Below are 18,458 nucleotides of genomic sequence, written 5' to 3' on the forward strand. Positions count from 1 at the left end.
TACACAGAGACTGATATACTGTGGTAAAATTGAATGTAATGGACCTCTGTACCAGCAGCAATACAATGACCCAGGACAATTCTGAGGGATTTATGGTACAGAATGCTACCCACATTCAGAGGAAGGACTGCAGGAGAGGAAACATATAAGAAAAACAACTGCTTGAACGCATGGGTCGGGGTGGACATGATTGAGGGTGTGGACTCGAAACTACCACACCAATGCAACTACCAACAATTTGGAAATTGGTCTTGATCAAGGACACATGACAAAACTAGTGGAAATGTGTGTCAGCCATGGGTGAGGGGAGTGTGGGGGGCGAGGGGGAGGGGAGGAGCATGAATCATGTAACTATGTTGAAGATGAATATTAATAAATGTTTGAAAAAAAAAAAACAAAAAAAACACCTCAGGTTTTATATGATCAAAACTGTCATTTTGTGTGTATGTGTGTGAGCCTATCACCGTTCCTCTAACTGATTTTCCTTGCTACTACTAATCTATTTATGGTAAGACCTTTTATATCTAGGTCATGAATTCATCTAAAGCTTATTTTGATTTACAATAAGATGTTGATCTAAAACTCATTTTTGTCAAATTGCTATCCAGCTTCTTCAATAGGTTTTGTTAATCAGTTAAGTCCTTTCCTCAATAACTAGGGTCTTTAAGCTGAACAAACATCATGCTATTTTGTTTTTGTATGATTTGTAACTTATCAGTTCCACTGTAATTAATCTGAACCAATACCACACTGTTTTAATGATCATAGCTTTGTTGTGGTTTGAAATCCAGTACAGGTAGCCCTCTTCCCCTTTTCCTTCTTACTTTTTCCTCTCCATTATTACCCCTTGAGAGTTTTGATTTTATTCTTTTATATATATATTTCACTATGATTATTTTTCTAGTTATATAAAATATTCCTTTTGTAGTTTAATTGGCACAGCACTGAGAAATTAAGTTAATATAGGTGATAGTATCATCTTTATTTTATTGACTTCATCATGAGCAAATAATGCATCTCCAATTATTTAGGCCTTCATTTTTGCAGAATGTTTTCTAGTATGATTAATGTAATTCCTGGTTGTATATTCCAAATACTCTAAAAGTTTTGTAGTTATTTTAAGTGGAATTTTACTTTTTAATTCTTACTGTTGGGTTTTCTTGTTTACACAAAGGAATACTGATAATTTATGTTTATTTGTTTTTCAATTAATTTTTTGGTTAATTTTAGGATTTTCTAAATGATTTGCCATATTTTTAAGAAGCAGAGTTTTGTTACCTTTGTCTATACTTATTCTCTCAATTTTATTTTTTCCTGTCTTATCGTTAATAACTATAATTTCTAGCACATCCTTGCTAAAAATCCTTGCTGATTTTACTGGAAAAATCCCTAACATTTCTCTATTATGATGCTTGCTCTTAGATTTAGATAAATATTTATTACATTAAGGAAAGGTCCATTTATTCCCGTAATTTCTAGTTTTGGATAAAAGACAATGTTGAATATTGTCAAAAGCTCTTTCAGCATCTATTAAAGTAATCCATAATCTTAATTAGTTGTATCATTGTCATAGTTTATTATTTTTTTGTGGTCTTTTAAATACTGAATCAATCCTAAATTCCTGGCATAAAACCAACCTGCTGATAGTGGTTCAGACTGGAATCTTTCCAATTCCTTGTTTAAAAACAAGAACCAAAAAAACCTTTTCCCTTGTCTTAGAATCAATACTATCATTTCCAAGGCAGAAGAGTGGGTTAGGCAATTGAGGCTGACTTGCCTAGGGTTACGTAGCTATGACATGTCTAAGGCCACATTTGAACCCAGGACCTTCTGTCTTTCTATCCACTGAGTCACACTACTGTCCCTCTAATTTACTGTTGTAGTTTACTTACTATTTTATTTCCATTTTTTGGGTGTCAATGTTTCTCTAAGTTATCAGTTTTTGTTAGCATATAATTCCGCAAAATACTTTCTGCTAATTTTCTCATTTCAACAATTGCTAAAGTTCTCTTTCTTTTAAAGATTTTTGGTGAAGTATTTGTCTCAATAGGTGGTCAGTTTCTGTAAAGATATCATGTACCCTTGAAGTGAGTATAAATCTTTTCCTTTAAGTGTTTAGATATTGTGTTATTAGATGCATATATGCCAAGTATTGGTACTAATTTATCTTTTACACCTTAAACCAGTGATGGGCAAACTTTGTAAAGAGGGGGCCAAAGGAAAGGGAATGCTCTTCTGTCAGTCTGTTTCTAAGGCAACTCTTTCAAAGTTTGATTGTATTGTATCCTACTCATTGCAATCGTCAGATTAGGAATGTCACCGGTAGCCCGTTAGAACATTTCAGGGGGCCCACATCTGGCCTGCAGGCCGTAGTTTGCCCATCACTGCCTTAAACATTAATGTAATTTCCCCATTTATCTTTTAAAAATAATTTTTCCTATAGCCTTACATTAACTCATAACTGCTACTCTTGCTTTTTTGAATTTAGTTGAAGCATAATGGATTTTGCTCCAGCCCCTCATTTTAACTGTGCAAGACTGTACCTCATGTTTCCTGTAAACATTGTTAGATTCTGCTTTTTAATCCATGTTATCTTCTTCCATTTTAGAGGTGTGTTCATTCCATTCACAAATGACTGTTAATTGTGTATTTCCTCCACCCTATCCGCTTTGTTCTTACTTCTCTTTATGTTGAAATAGCTGTTTTCTCTGTACCAGTTCTTTTCTCCCTTGCTCACCTGATTCCAGACTTATACTTTCTTCATTTTCTTTAATCTCCTACCTTCATATTCTTCCCTCTAATATTCAAATTGTTTTGTTTTGAACAATTCCCTTACCTATCTAACTCTTCCTTTAGATCCTTTCTTTATTGATCCCTTCTCCCAGTCCCCTCTTACTTCCCTTTTTAAGTTTAACGCATTTTTATACTGAAATATGTGTGTGCATGGAAGGGCGTGTAACTGTGATCTATTTTCCCTTGTTTGGGTCAGATAAAAATAAGACTGATAGGAAGCCTGTTGCCTCCATCTTTTTCTTCCTCCATGACCACAAACTTTTCATTTTTTTCCATCTCTATGATTTCCCTTCCCTTCTTCTTCATTTCTTTCCCAGGATAGTTCCTTATATTTTCATTTTTGTCTTCCCCTAAAAACAAAATCATCTATAGCCTGTCATTTTTACCCTTTCCTATGCTGAGATGACTTTTGTTTTTTATCCCCTTATTAATATGTGAACAATTCATTACAAACTTATAACTTTTTAGTTTCTCTTGACTCAATTCAGATCTTTTTGTCAGGAATACTTGGAAATCCTTCATTCCATTAAAGACTTATTTCCTCCCCTATAGCATTACACTTACTTTTACTGAATAGGTTTATTCTTGGTTGTAAATCTTTATCACTTGCTTTCTGGAATATTGTATTACAAGCCCTTCCATTGTTTATAGTGGTAGCTGGTAAAACCTGATGTGATCTTTATTGTGACACATTGGTATTTGAACACTTTTGGCTGCTTCTATTCTTTCTTTGTCCCCGAAGCTCTCATTTTGGCTATTATATTCCTTGAAGTTTTCATCTGACTCATATAGTCTTTCTATTTTCACTTTGCTCTCTAGTTCTTAAGAGTTCTATGCTGTTTACATTTGTAATTTCTTGAAATATGGTATACAAACTTTTTTTTTCTGATGGTGGTTTTCAGATAATCTGATAATTTTCTCAAGTTCTAAAACTTTGCTTTAATTATTTCTTGTCTCATGGAGTTGTGTTCTGTCTGTTCCACTCTAAATTTTAGGATAGTCAGTTCTTCAGCAAGATTTTTCGCCACCTATTCTAAAGGTGTCCTTGCCATTCTTTTTATTCAAGTTTTTCTGTTCTGTGCCTTGTTTCATAATATCTTCTAGGAACTCCTGTGGTCCTTATGGCCAGGGTATTTTTTTTCCCCCTCTAAGGGTTTTACCTGGAATTTGAGGCAGCTATACCTTTTTTTTTTTTAAACCTTTAACTTCTGTGTATTGGCTCCTTGGTGGAAGAGTGGTAAGGGTGGGCAACAGGGGTCAAGTGACTTGCCCAGGGTCACACAGCTGGGAAGTGTCTGGGGCCAGATTTGAACCTAGGACCTCCCATCTCTAGGCCTGACTCTCAATCCACTGAGCTACCCAGCTGCCCCTGCAGCTATACTTTTCAGGGTTTATCCCTGGATATTTCAAACCATGGTATTTTTTTTCATGGTATTCCAAATATTTCATAAGGTACCCATCTCATCCACCTCACTATCCTGTTTGGGGGTTAAGGGAAGATGTGAGAGGGCATAGATGCATTTGGATAAAGCTCTGAAACTGAACAAAGCAAGGCTTCCCTGCTACTTCAAGGGGCTCTGCCTGGAGGCAATCTCTTGCCATGAGATTCTAGGGCCCTCTTCTGCTGTAGGTTCTGACTGGATCCTTACCCCTTGTTTCCGGGTTCAGGAGATAATCCCATGTTGAGCTTTAACCATAAGATCAGGGACTTGGGCTGGATTTCTTCTTTCTCCTATGGTTAGCTGCTAGTGCTGTGCTGCACTTTCTTGGAAAGTGAGGATTCTCTCTCTAACTGGAATCCTATTAACCACTCCAACAGCTAGATGCTGCTAGGAGGTGCTCCACTGAACCCACTTAACAAGGACTGATTCCATTCTACCCTCAACCAACCCAGCTTGTCTTTGGGTCTCCAAAGAACTGAGAGAAAAGAATGGGGTCCTTTCATGGATTCTTGGAGGAGTCTGGAGGTAAAACTTCTAATATAAATTCCAGAATGGTACATTTTCTAAGCCTCATTGAAATGTACTCAGGGATGGGGGTAGATATTTGGGGAAAGCATGATAGATAGTCTTTTGTGATAATGAGATTAAATCTACCTTGCCCATCTTTAGATTTAATCACCAAAGGTGAAAACATTTCCACTTAACTCACAAGTTGGGAGGTCTGTGACCCATGTGTACTACAGTGACGAATCAGAATTTACTGACTGCCTCCTGGGCAGTCCTAAGAAAAGCGTCTATTGTGATTGGACACATAAACTAAGAGGAAGGCACAGAAGTGATGTAAAAGAAGCCTCTTTAAAAGAGAGTTCAGTGAGTTCAGCTCTTCTTGTTCCTGTTTTGGACCTGAAGGACTTCTTGTTTTGGACTTGGAGGAGAGCTAGACGTGGGACCCTGAGACCTTGGTGAGACTGTTCTTAAATCTTTCCCTTAGAACTACACATGGTGAGTGAAGAAGGCTGACTACCTTAACTTCCAGAGGGACCCTTGATTGGGAGAGGTTCTTGTGACTAAACCCCTTGTTAATTGGCTCTGGCTGGGCCTCTGGAGCTCTGCTGGAGTAAAGCCCAGACTTGAACACAAACCTAATTCGTTAAGTTAGATCTCTTACTCTACCCTCTTCTCATCTCTCTACTTCTCTCTCTTATATTTAGTAAATAAATTACTAAAATCATTTTAGGAATTGTTATTTATTCAGTTCCTTGGAGACCACACCTTTAAATATTAATATCCAGTCAAAAAAACCCTTTTCCCTCTTAGACTTTATTCTCCAATTATCTTTTCACATCCATTCTCTATCAAGCCACTTCTGTGTCCTTTGCTGGTTCTTTTTTTCCTGTCTTCTTGATGTTTATTCCCCAAGGTTTTGTCTTTGACCATTTTTCTCTTTATAAAAACTTACTCTGGGATATGACATTGAAATCCTCCCACCCCTTTCAATTATCACCTATTCAGATGACTCTTCTATCATTTCCAGAACTGAGAGTATTTCATGATTCTATGTGGGCATTTCCATCTTGAATGTCAACAGACACCTCAAGATCATATCCCTAAAACTGAATTCATCTTCCTTATAAAACCTACTTTTTATTATTTCTGTCACTCCACTTCTGGGTAGTTATATATAATGTCCTTTTCATCTCCTCGAATCAGCTGCCCAAACCTGTCAATTTTACCTCTGCACCCTTTCCCACTCCCACTGTTAACACCTTAATTCAGGCCGTTATCACTTCTGGTAAGGAACTACTGGTCATCTTGTTTCCAGTCTCTCCTTATTCTAACCTACCTTCATACTGCTGACCTTTCTAAAGTATAGATCTCTTCACTTCACTCTATTATGAAGAATACTTAGTTGCTTCCTATAGTGTTATTAGGTCTTATTAGATCAAGTTCAAAATACTTAGCCTGGCTATTCATAGCCCTCTACAATCTGCTTTTCCATTTCTCTTTCACTACTCTCTCTTTTCTTGCATTTTCCATTCTGACCAAATGGAATTATATGCTGTTTTTGAATGTCCTTTTGTCATTACCTTTGCGTGGCTAGTGCAGACATACATTCCCTTGTCTCCTTTCGCTGAAACCTCTCCCTTATTTTAAGGCTGAGTTTAGTTGACATTTCCCCCTTAATTCTCTCTATATTTTCATCTCCTCAATGAAAAAAGATTTCAACTTAATTGAATCTCCCACAGAACTTAGTTCTAAGATACTCTGAAATGATCATTTTAGAATTATTATTCTTAATATTTTTATATACATACCTTAAGTGACCTATTAGTTTGCTTTAAGCTCCTTGACAAAGCCTACTTTTATCACTGCAGTCCCAGTCCCAGTACTGTGCCCTGCACATAGCAAATGCGTAAGAAACATTTGTTAACTAGGAAACAACATACCTTCCTGCTGACTGCAATTAGGAGACATTCGGCTGCTCCTACTTGAAGTTCAGGTTCATTCAGAAGCAAGCACAGCATTTCCAGGAGTTTGCAGTTTTCAGCTGTAATGTGGTTCATGGTCACCCAGTCAATGTAGCCTGCCAGGGTGTTAAGTGCTGCTATCCCTACCCTGCAGTTAGCCTGGGCCTACATGGGCAGATAAATATGTAGATGTAATGGTACCTCTCAGCTAAAAGTGTTCCCCTCCCTACCCTTTCCCCCCATATTTCAGAGCACTTTATCTCAAGTTTTCCTTTGTCTTTACCACACTATACCTTATTGGGAACTCATTATATATATAAATACACATATAGAATATTTGGCTGTAAGCTCTTTGGAGCTGTGTTTTTCATCTTTGTAGCACAGTGACTTCCTCACACAGAGTAGATGGATGCTTAATTAACGTTAGCTAATTGAAGGATCATAGACAAGTTAGCTATAGCAGATCATTTATTTCTAATTTTACTTGAAAAAAGATGATTCTTTTCGTTTCTAGTAGTTATAGCAGCCACACAGTAGGAAACTGAAGTTTCTTGTTCAAGTACAGTCACTTCTCAAATAGTGGCAGTTTTAAGACTTTAGTCTATAATTTACTATTGACTAACAGTTTTTGCCAACAAATCTGTTTTCTCAACAAATCCCAAATGACATACTTTTATTTCAGACTAAAGACACAGAGATGTGTGATTTATTTCTGATTTACACAGCCAAATGACTGCATACAATGGTCAAAGGCACTGTAGAAACCATGGCTTCCATTATCTAGAACTTTCTAAGTGTTACCTATAAATACAAATACTAAAGAGTTTTTCTGTGAGGTCTCTAAGCTGATTCCTCGAACTCTTTACTACTTACCTTTGGCTCCTGGGAAGTATCTGTTTTCTGGAGAAGAAAAAAAAAAGAATAAGGATACAGGTCATCAGAGCAAATGATTGTATAAGACACTTCTCCATTTCCCCCAACCAAAAGGTAAAGATACACCTTGGCTAAAGAGGTTTAAAATCTAAATATTTTATTGTTCATCCTCCAAGATAATACCCCTCTAAGAAGTTACAGAAGCTCTTGGAGACAAATGGAATAAAAAATAGATAAGATTATGTTCACTTCTAATATATTCAATAAGTATACAAAAATCAATGTTGTTCACAAATTGAGAAAAAACCGAATTTTAATTTTTTTTGTTACAGAAGGATAAATTCTATGTCATTATGATTTTTTCAACTAAATGTTCTGTAACAAAAAAACCAAAAACGACCACTTCTAACTCTGTAACCAAATACAATCATAGCATTTATTAAATACATGTGAAAATTACTCATTTGGCTATGGGATACAAAGATAGAAATGAAAAACAGTCCTTCCTCTCCATATTACTGGACAATACAAAAAAAAGAAAACAGGAAGCAAATTCAAGATGATTTATGTGAGCACCAAGAAGTAGGAGTTTTGGAAAAATAAAAGCTGAGTAAGACATTTTTTAATATGACCAAAGAGGGAATTTGTTATGCTTGACTATGTAATTTTGTTACAAAGTTTTTGTTTTTAAGTTTTTCAAAAGGGATGGGAGAAGCAGCCATAAAAGACTCAAAATTTCATATACAATCCTCTTCTTTTGTTTTACAACACAATGGAAATGGATCATTTTATATGTTTGTTCAAGTTCAGGATAAAAAAAAATGTAAAAAAGGAAGATGCTAGGTGGCAGCTAGGTGGCCCATACAGAGCCAGGCCTGGACAAAGGAGGTCTTGGGTTCAAATCTGGAAGCTGACACTTCCTAGCTGTGTGATCCTTTGCAAGTCACTTAACCCTCGCTGCCTAGCCTTTATTGCTCTTCTGCCTTAGAACCAATACATGGTACTGATTATAGGACAGAAAGTAACAGCTTAAAAAAAAAAGGTAGATGCTAACAAATGAACTTAAAGCTGAGGGAAGCTGGGATTTAAAAAGGGTTAGGTAAGGGAATGTATTCCATAAATTGGGGTAAGGGGGAGGGGCACTCTCCAATCCAAAGGCATGGAGATGAAAGATAAAACCACTGAGTTAGGGGAATAGCAAGCAGGACTGTTTGGTTGATATGTAGAGTACATAAAGTGGAGTAACATGAAATAAGCACAGACAAAGGTGGGCTAGAAATCAAAACTATGCCCATAAAGCTATTAAACTGTGCATATCTTTTGGCCCAGCAATTATAATACTAGGTCTAAACCCAAACAAATCAAAGAAGGAGGTAAAAGACCCAAATGTACAAACATATTTAAAAGAAATCAGAATAACAAAAAGGTGGTCTGGAATAAGATTATGAAGTGTTTTAAATAGCAAACAGGGATTTTTATTTTATTCTAGAGGTCACTTAATATTTTTAAGTGGGGGAGATTTTCAGAACATTTCTTGGACAGTCGTATGGAAAATGGATTGAGAAGAAAGCCCAGAGACTAAAAGCCCAATTAAGAGGCCAGTTACTAAGGTCCAGGCAAGATAATAACTGAAGGCCTGAGTTAGCTACAGGTTATTTGAATAGAGAGAAAGAAGAATGGAGGGGGAAATGCTGTGACAGTAGAACTGATACAACCTGACAAACAAGTGGATAAGAAGGTAAAAATTTGTAAATCTGAGTGATTAGAGGGATCAAGACTCTGTCAGCAGAAACAAATTTGACGGAAGTGCAAGCTGAGTTGGAGGGAGAGAGAAGAAAATGAATTTTGGTGGAGAAAATAGGACCCAGGACTGAATTAGAGAATACCTTTAATAAGCGGACAGGAAATAGGATGATCCATCAAAGAAGAATGAGATCAGAGAAGGAGAAAAATCAGGAAATAATCATGTCAAAAAAACTGAAGGACATTCCCCTAAAAAGGTAGTAATCAATAGTGTCAAAAGCTGCAGAGATGTTAAAAAAAAAATAAAGACTGAGGAAAGTCTATTAGATTTAGCAATTAAGAGATGGATGGTTTTGGAGAGAGCAGTTCCTTTAGAATGCTGGAGGCTGAAGTCAGACTAAAAGGGAATGAGAAATGAATGGCAGATAAGGAAGTGTAAACGATTTGTATAGCCATATTTTTTCCAAGGGATATGGAGGTGAATATATGCAACCAAAGCTCAAAGGAAAGGAAGGGTTGTTTTGTTTTGTTTTTTAAGTTGGAGGACCTCTCCGTAAACATGTAGGCATGAAGGTATGGAGAGACAGGGAGAGATTCAAGATTATAAGAAAGGATAGGATAACTTAAGGGGTGAATAGGATCAAAGGCTTAGCTTTGGCAAAGGGGCCACTTTAGTCAAAAATTGGAACAATGGAAGAGAGAGGACAGGATATTAAGGAGGTTTTGGTTGTAGAACAGGGAAAATTTCATGTCAGATGATTTCTATCTTTTTAACAAGAACCCTTTCAAAACCTTTCATTGACAATTATTTTAATAAAGCAGGAATGTAATGAGAATGAGAAATATGTTCCTTTCACTATAATATTGATACCGAGTGAAAACCAGGAGGGTGATATGGTGATGGATGAGATCAAATTACCGCCCCATAATTCTCCCTGGCTATAATTCCTCTGTTTCCACTCCGATTCTTCATGTCTCTTTGGGACCAGGGCAAGAAAAAGAATGACAATACCTATCTCATAACTTATGCTCAATCAAACGCAGAGCCACTGTGTGCCAAGCACTAAGCACTATTCTCCAATATTTTAAAAATTTCAAAATCTGGAAGTGGGAACAAAGTTTGAGTGAACTGTAATGTTCCAAAGTTATATAAAATGAGTGTTGGAATTGCTGGGGCACAACATTAAAATAAAAGCTGTAGATGATGAAGAAATTAAAATAGAAGCCACAGAAATACTACACATATTTAGAGCTGGAAGAGATCCTATAGGTCATCAAGTCCAATCTATTCAAATGAGAAAACTAAGACTAAGTGACTTGTCCAGGGTCACACTACTATTGAATGTCTGAGGCCAGAATAGAACCCAGATCTTTTTGACAAAAAGCCCAGACATTCATCAACTTTATTCTACTGCCTCTCCCCACTACTGTATATAGTGCCTATTCTATCACTTACCAGCCTTGCTCAACCACAAGACTAGATATTTTAATTTTGGAAAAGGTAAACCCAAAAAGAAGTAACCACAACCTTAGAATTTCTGAAAATCACAAAAGCTGAACAATGATGTTGAAGTTGGACGGTGAAGTGGTTTACCTTTGAAGGATATATTTTTTAATTTTCTTCTGTTTGTAAAACAAAACTAAAGACTACGCACATTTAAAACCAAATAGTTCTGCACTATTTATAGGATGGCTGTGGTCAGGAATTTCTATATCTTGCTTTAATTCTTCATCTTGAAGTTTCAGTTTGACCTTGGAATTCACATGCTGGAAGTACCCTTTGCACCTGTAGCCTCTCCCTCTGATTGGATGGCTATCTTAAGTAAAGTGGCCAGGATAGACAAGTCTCATTTCTCTCAAAGCACCACTCAGGACTTCCTCTACTTCCTTTTATGTATACTCTTTCCTCATTAGAATGAAAGCTCTTTGAAGGCAGAGATTACTTATCTTTCTATTTGTATCTGTATTTCCTGTACTTAGCCTAATGCCTGGTGCATAATAAACATTTATTAAATACTTGAAGGGGCAGTTAGGTAGCACAGTGGATAAAGCACCAGATCTGGAGGCAAGAGGTCCTGGGTTTAAATCTGATTTGAGATATTTCCTAGCTGTGTGATTATGGGCAAATCAGAAAATTTCTGTTGCTTAGCCCTTTTCTGCCTTAGAATCAATACCAATACCGAATACTGATTCTGAGATAGTAAGGGCTAAAAAGTATTTGATTTTAATATCAAATTCATCTCCAAAATCCCCTCCAACCCCAGCATGTTGTTATCATAGCAAAACACTGCTGCAAATAAGAGTAACTTCCAGACGATTCTTAAGAAACATTTGTAGAGCTGAAATACTTTCTCTTTTTTGTGGTTTACAAATTTATCCAGCCAAAAGGATTCCATTATCAATTGAAAAATATCCACTAAGCCACAATCATCCAATTATGATATTTCCCAGGCTATAACAAAACTCTTCCCTAGGAACAAAATAAGCCTATAATCAATATGCTATAGTACTACTAGTTCAATTTTATAGCAAAAAATCATCATAACCTACACTTTCTTAGTAAGGTAGCTAGTCCCCAAGGAGTATTCAGTCAACAAACCTCACCATTTGCATTCTAGCAGAGGGCTTTTCCCCACCAATCTCAGGGAGATCTTAAAATTTTTCTTTTCTGATTTTTTTCCTGTAAAACCTTTATAGTACCGTATAGTCTAAGATATGTGGAAAATAAATGAGATAAAATTAACTAAATGCTTATTCCTTTTTCCATCCTCATCTTATACTTAATCAAATGGCTAATAGCATCAGTTTCAGAATGCTATAGAAAATAACTAAAATTCTCCTCTATGGAATGCTTCTTGGGTTCTAGAAACTGGGGAATCAAAATTTCTCTTCTCACTGGAATCCTCTATGGAGATTAATGGGAAGATAATATTGAATTTGCCCCCCTCTGTAGTGTTGAAGTCTCAGCAGGACAAATAGCAATGCCAGGTAATGCTTTAACAAAGACTAATAATGAGCTCAACAGTTTTGTATTTCTGGAAAGGAATCAAAGCAACCAAAAGGCCAGGATTAACGAGACACCAATTTTTGATGAGCATACTGCTTCTCACTGTTAAAAGGTGGATTTTGTAACTATCAAATGTGAACCAAATATTAGATGTTTAATTCATAGTACAGAGCCTTTGCATGCAAATAGGTACTTTAATGGTTGCTGGAATAAACCTTTATCTTCATAGCAAAATCTGGCATTCCTTAGTGAAAAAGGCAATGGATCCTTTTCTACTATCAGACCTGTGGTATGGGCACTAAATTTTAAGAAAATAATTTCCAACTCATAAAATCATATTTTTAGAGCTGGAAAGGACCTGAGGGTCATTGAGTTCATCTTCCTTATTTTATAAATTAAGAAACTTGAGTCCCACAAAAGTTAAGTAACTTCCTAAAGGCTATATAGCTACTAAGTATCTGAAGTAGAATTTAAACCCAGGTCCTCCAGACTCCAAATAAAGAAATCTATCCACTAAACCACTTTGGTTCAGACATCTACCAGCCACTTTATTTTGCCTTAGATGGCTTTTTTTTTTTTTGCTTTTCTTATCCATCCACAGAGACTGTACCCATAAATATTTCCCCATCTCCTAAGCAAGACTTTTTCACTTGCTGCAACTCTAGAAAAAGAGGGTTCCTCTTACCATTCGCCGATATTTGTTCACATTCTGTTGAAGGGTATTAAGCAGAAAGCTGAAGATCTTTTCCATGTTCTGGGTTAGTGTTTGCTGTATGTCCCTTCTTCTCTGGGGAGGTAGTGTTTGAAAAGTCACCACATCCTCTGCCAGTCGCAGAAGGATGAACATCACTAGCTCTGTCTGTGTTTCCTATGCCAGTGAAAACAAATCAGTTTAGTTTGACTGAGATGGAAATTCTTTTAGCTATCTACTGCTATTAGCCTGAAGTTCTGGGAAAAATATAACAGTAATTTAAAAATTAATCATATGTTTTACTCTATAAATTCAAATTATTTGTAGTTGCTTTCAAAGACCTTTCAGGTTATAGTTCAGACCCCAGAGAATAGCACTAAGAAAAAAAATGTATGTTGTGCTTCATACCCCTTGTTTAGAGAGGGTGTCCAATTCTTTCAACATGTCAGGCCAATGCTGTGGCCATTCCCGCTTGATCATTTCCACCACAATTCTAGATAAAACATCTTTTATGTGGCTCTCTTCCTCCAAAATATTCTGAGTCCCCTGAAAGAGAACCAATGACATGCTTATAAAAGACTCTTTTAGGAACATCTCTAGATGATAAGAAAACAGAAAACATAGGAGCCAGACTACCTGATACTAGATAAAAGTACACATCTGTCCCAAGTGTTTGAAGAACAAATTCTGTAGTACAATCATTACCTCACCTTTTCTCACAAATTCACATGATAGTTCATCAAATAATAGCTGATGCTTGGAGTCAGAGTGAGTAAGGTTTTCCTTACTTAAACATAATAGAAACTCTCCTCACACTTTTCCCCTTCTGTTTTAGGGAGGCAACAACTGAAAGTATGTAGATGGAAGGTGAGGACAGCATAAAAAGACCAAGTTGGGGAACAAGATATAAGATTTGGAGTTGAAATAGAGTACTTCATCAATAGTGCTATTATGGCTATTTTTCTCTCTGAAATTTAATGAGCCAAAGCTGCTGAATTGAGCCTTAGGTTGTTTATACCCTAAATCAGAGAAACTTTAATGAAAATAATTTTTAGGACAACAGTCTTAAATTAACCATCAAAGTGAGATTTCAATTTCTCAGTGAGAATTTTCACTAACAAGGATGAAAATAATTTGACAAAAAGAGATAGGGATTAAATATTTCTAAGGATCTGGTCAAAATTGTGTACACATTTACGCATAACATGAACTATCAGTATAACAATGAAAGAAAGCAAGTAGGAAAATGGGCAGGCATTGGATTCTAAATCAGTGCTAATAAGCTTAGACCCTTGAACATAAGAAATGACCATTTAGGGGGCAGCTGGGTAGCTCAGTGGAGTGAGAGTCAGGCCTAGAGACAGGAGGTCCTAGGTTCAAACCCGGCCTCAGACACTTCCCAGCTATGTGACCCTGGGCAAGTCACTTGACCCCCATTGCCCACCCTTACCACTCTTCCACCTATGAGACAATACACCGAAGTACAAGGGTTTAAAAAAAAAAAGAAATGACCATTTAATGAAGTTAATATTTATATGAGGTAATGATAAAATCCTTAAATTATGCTTGAAATACTTATCCAGGAAGCCCTTTGAATGAAATTTATGAAGTACTTTTTAAATTCAGTTTAAGAAGTAGAATGCTTCTTATGGAGAAAAAAATTTTTTTGTAAAGCCACCTGCCTAAAATCACTATTTCACCACCATAAAAATCAGAGACGGGATCTTCTTCTACTCTGGAATGTAAACATGTCTTCCGCAACCCCCCCGCCCCCCAACCAAATCTCTTTTGTCAAATGGCATTGCAAAATTCCCACAATGTTATCTGGTTTCCATGGAACTGGTTATGTTATTACAAAAAAAGTTCACATCATACTCCCCAAATATTTTTTTTAAAAAGCAGCACTGTAGCCCAATCCACCCTAAGCAGAAGTTCTTCAACTACTTATTGCTTACGCTTGATATCAGTCCCATGACATTATTCTTTAGGAACACCTTCTCCAGGCGAGACATGTTGTTCCACCGAAACCTGTTCAGCAAAAAAAGAGAAATGTAACAGACATACAATAAAACACTCAACATTTTTCTTAGTAAGAAATAGTACTATTCTCAAACCTTAATTATGATGTCACATCCATTAAAGAATCTATTGATAAGGGTACATTCAGTTTCTACATGCATACAAATACTCTCACTTAAGATTTGAGTTGAGAGATTTCAGATTGGGCACTGAGCCCCAATATAAGCATGACTCTAAGAACAGATTTTAATTCACATAAGAGCTAATGGGAAGAATCCATATACCCCAAAATATATATATCTATTGTTGTTTTGATGGACAAAAAGTAAACATATACACCAAATAACTGTCCCAACAGATAAGAACATCTTACCTTCCATCTTAGAACCAATGCTGTATATTAGGTCTAAAACAGAAGGACAGTAAAGGGCCAGGCAATGGGGGCTACGTGACTTGTCCAGAGTCACACAGCTAGGACATGTCTGGGGCCAAATTTGAACCCAGGACCTCCTGCCTCCAGGTCTGGCATTCTAGCTGCCCCAGGTAAGAGCATCATTTTGCTGGAGGGTAGGGTGATAATTACAATTGCAGTAAAAATCTAGTTTAGTGTATAAACATCATCCGTTGCAATGGAAGTTGGTCTAGAGTGCAGAAGTTCAAAATCAGGAAACTTGGCAGGTGGACTTTAGAAATTTCTGGATAATGCTGCTTTAAGTATTTCATAAATTCTTTTACAGTTCATGTACTCAGAACTGAGCTGGGTTCTTAGAAAGGTCATGAGCTACAGAAATGGAGAACCGGAGGGACCACATTCAATTCTGCACAAGATGTTATGACTCTAAAGTTTGCAGAGTACTTATCACACATCATGCTCTCAATCTTTCCCAAAACTCAGTGAGGTAGATCTATACTATAGGTATTAGCTTCATTTTACAGGGGAGGTCAAAAGAGGATAAGTATATTGCCCATGCTTACTCAGGTAGCAAGAACCTGAGGCAGAATTCTATTCTAGCCCACATTCCTGCTTGGAGAAAATTCTGTCTAGCGTGAAGACCACCTACATGGCAGGAAGTCACTAAAAAACCAGAATCCTTATATTAAGAAGGTTCAGAGGGAAAACCACAGGATATGCGGGGACAGAATGATTTCAGGTAGGTAAGAGCCTCTTACTTGACAACATGTTCCAGAATCTGAAGGCCAAAATGTCTAACGATAGGAGTTTGTGTTTTCTCAGCCAACTTCAGGCCACATGGGACACAGATGGGACACTTTTCTTTGAACTCTTCACAAAACTGGGGAGGGAAAATGGTTAAAGCTTTTACTAGTAGCTGACAAAAAAATATGGAGATGATTATTTTTTAATACCACAAACAAGAAAACATATGCCAATATATGAAGAAATAAAAACACAAATTATTCTCATTTTTAGATTTATGTTACTCCAGTCAAAAAGATGAAAAGAAAAAAATACTTGGGCTAGCCCTAATAAGAAATCCAGTTTCTGATTCTGATTTCCAGGGTGCAGGATCTACATGTTTTCACCAGAGTGGAGATCAACAAAGTTATAAAGTTTTTCTGGGAGGAGTAAGGGGTTGGAAGTACATCAGTCATAATCTGTACATATATGTTTGGTAGGGTGCAAGAAGTGTTACATCACCAAATCACTCCTTTCCAGCTTCATAAACATTCGTGGTTGTAAGAGTTACTGTCCTTCTCTATAAAACTCCATTAGGCCACTTCCACTAAATGACACTACCATTGTTAAAAGGCAAAACGAGAAGTTAAGCTCTATGCAAAAGAGCCTAAAACCACCACAAGCCAAAATCCTAGAGTTCTAGGGCGTGTACAGGGTGGGGTGGTGGATCAGTGATGGGTAATGAAAGAATGGGCAGGGAAGACGCACCGGGGGAGATGCTTGTAAACGACATGAAAGTGGTTCCTGCGAGGAAATGCCCAGGCAAGGGGAAAGGACCGGGGCTTCCGGTTTACAGGTAGTTGAAAAGGTTGACAAGAGATCCCACAGAGTGATGTGTAGTGTTAGGGGAGGGGTGTGGAAAGATGGGAAGGGGAAGGATGGATGGTGGGGAGAAAGGAAAAAGGGCACGTGGGCTGCTAAGGGAAGGCAAGTAGGGGGTAGAGCCACTATTGTGCCCGATTTCTTTGAGAGCAGAGGGGGATGGGCAGGGAAGCAGGGTTTTGGGGCGTGGGGGGGGCAAGCAGGTGGCAGCAGGGTAGGGGAAAGGCATTGCGGTGGGGAAGTGGCCAGGGTGCAGCCGGCCGGGCCAGGGACTGGGGGCTTGTTGAGGAGGAGGAGTTGCAGAAGAGGGGTAGCAGGGAGAGCGGGGGAGGGGTTCGTAGGCCGCGTGGGCCCCAGGCCAGACTGGGAGCCACGGGCCCGGCGTCCTCCGCGCGTGGGCAGCGGGGGCCCAGGGCTCTTCCTCAATTGCGCCAGACGACCCCCCTCTCCGGCTACCTTGAGGGCCTCGAGGCGGTAACGCTGGGTAGAGCTCGGGTCCATCATGACCGTCACCGCCCTCACCAGCTGCTCGCACAGGCCGTTCACTTCATCCGTCGACATGGCGAGAATCCCCCCGCGCGCCGCGCGCCGACCCCCAGGAGCACGAGGCAACCACTGCTATCCCCGCAACCGGGGCCGCAAGAGCTCACACACCACGGCCACACCGCTGGGGTGAGACCGCGAGCAGAGAACAGCAGAGAGGAGGGAAAGAGCACCAACCGCTCCGAGTGAGGGGGGGGGAGAAGAGGAGGAGGAAGAGGAGGAGGAGGAAGAGGAGGAGATGGAGGAGGAGCCGAGGAGAAGGGGAGGAGGGAATGAGTGCGGCCTGCGCACGCGCCGCTGTCTCTCCACAGCGTACGCACCCGGACCCCACCACTGCGCAAACGCCCTCTCTATGGGCGTGCTGAGGAGGCGGACCTTGGGCCACCTGCAGGCGGGAGTGATTGGGTGGGGTTAAGCGTGCGCGAAGCGCGAAACCTGAAGGCCCAAGTGCGCAGGCGTCTCAACGGTTTCCCGCGACCCAAGAGCCGACGCTTTTCGGATCTGAGTTTGAAGTGCTACTCGCTGTGTTGGACTCGTCCTACTAGTAGGTCGGGAGAGCCGGCACCGAGGAGGAGTGATTGATTTTCTTCAGGAACCCCGGTTTATCTTCCGCCAGTTCTGGAAGCGACGCGTCTTCTGGCAGGCCAAGGGGCGAATCTTCAGAGCTCGCGGTAGGCACTGAGAACTACTCCTCTCCTGCCCGAGCTACATCTCGCTGCCTCTGGTGGACCCCAAGCCTGGCGGCATTATCCGGTGGAGCCTTCGCGTTGGTAGGAGAATTTGTTAAGTCCTGTGCTAGCCATCTCCTGCGGAAGCACGAATTGCCTTGATGTTCGATTTTATTAGATACTTCTTTCTGGGG

General features: G+C 38.8%; 1 protein-coding gene across 1 annotated transcript in view; it reads right to left on the reverse strand.

Moving 5' to 3' along the window:
- The window catches only part of XPO5 (exportin 5), a 67,834-nt gene extending 50,220 nt beyond the window's left edge, over positions 1–17,614 (reverse strand). The window contains exons 1-7 of the mRNA XM_044674694.1: positions 17,510–17,614; positions 16,207–16,328; positions 14,973–15,045; positions 13,426–13,563; positions 13,012–13,194; positions 7,577–7,603; positions 6,683–6,868 (exon numbers count right to left, since the gene is read on the reverse strand). Coding sequence (XP_044530629.1) covers positions 6,683–6,868; positions 7,577–7,603; positions 13,012–13,194; positions 13,426–13,563; positions 14,973–15,045; positions 16,207–16,328; positions 17,510–17,614 — 834 coding nt within the window. The remainder of the gene's footprint in view (positions 1–6,682; positions 6,869–7,576; positions 7,604–13,011; positions 13,195–13,425; positions 13,564–14,972; positions 15,046–16,206; positions 16,329–17,509) is intronic.
- Positions 17,615–18,458: the final 844 nt, after the last annotated feature.

Source organism: Gracilinanus agilis, chromosome 4, assembly GCF_016433145.1.
Source record: "Gracilinanus agilis isolate LMUSP501 chromosome 4, AgileGrace, whole genome shotgun sequence".
NCBI lineage: Eukaryota > Metazoa > Chordata > Mammalia > Didelphimorphia > Didelphidae > Gracilinanus > Gracilinanus agilis.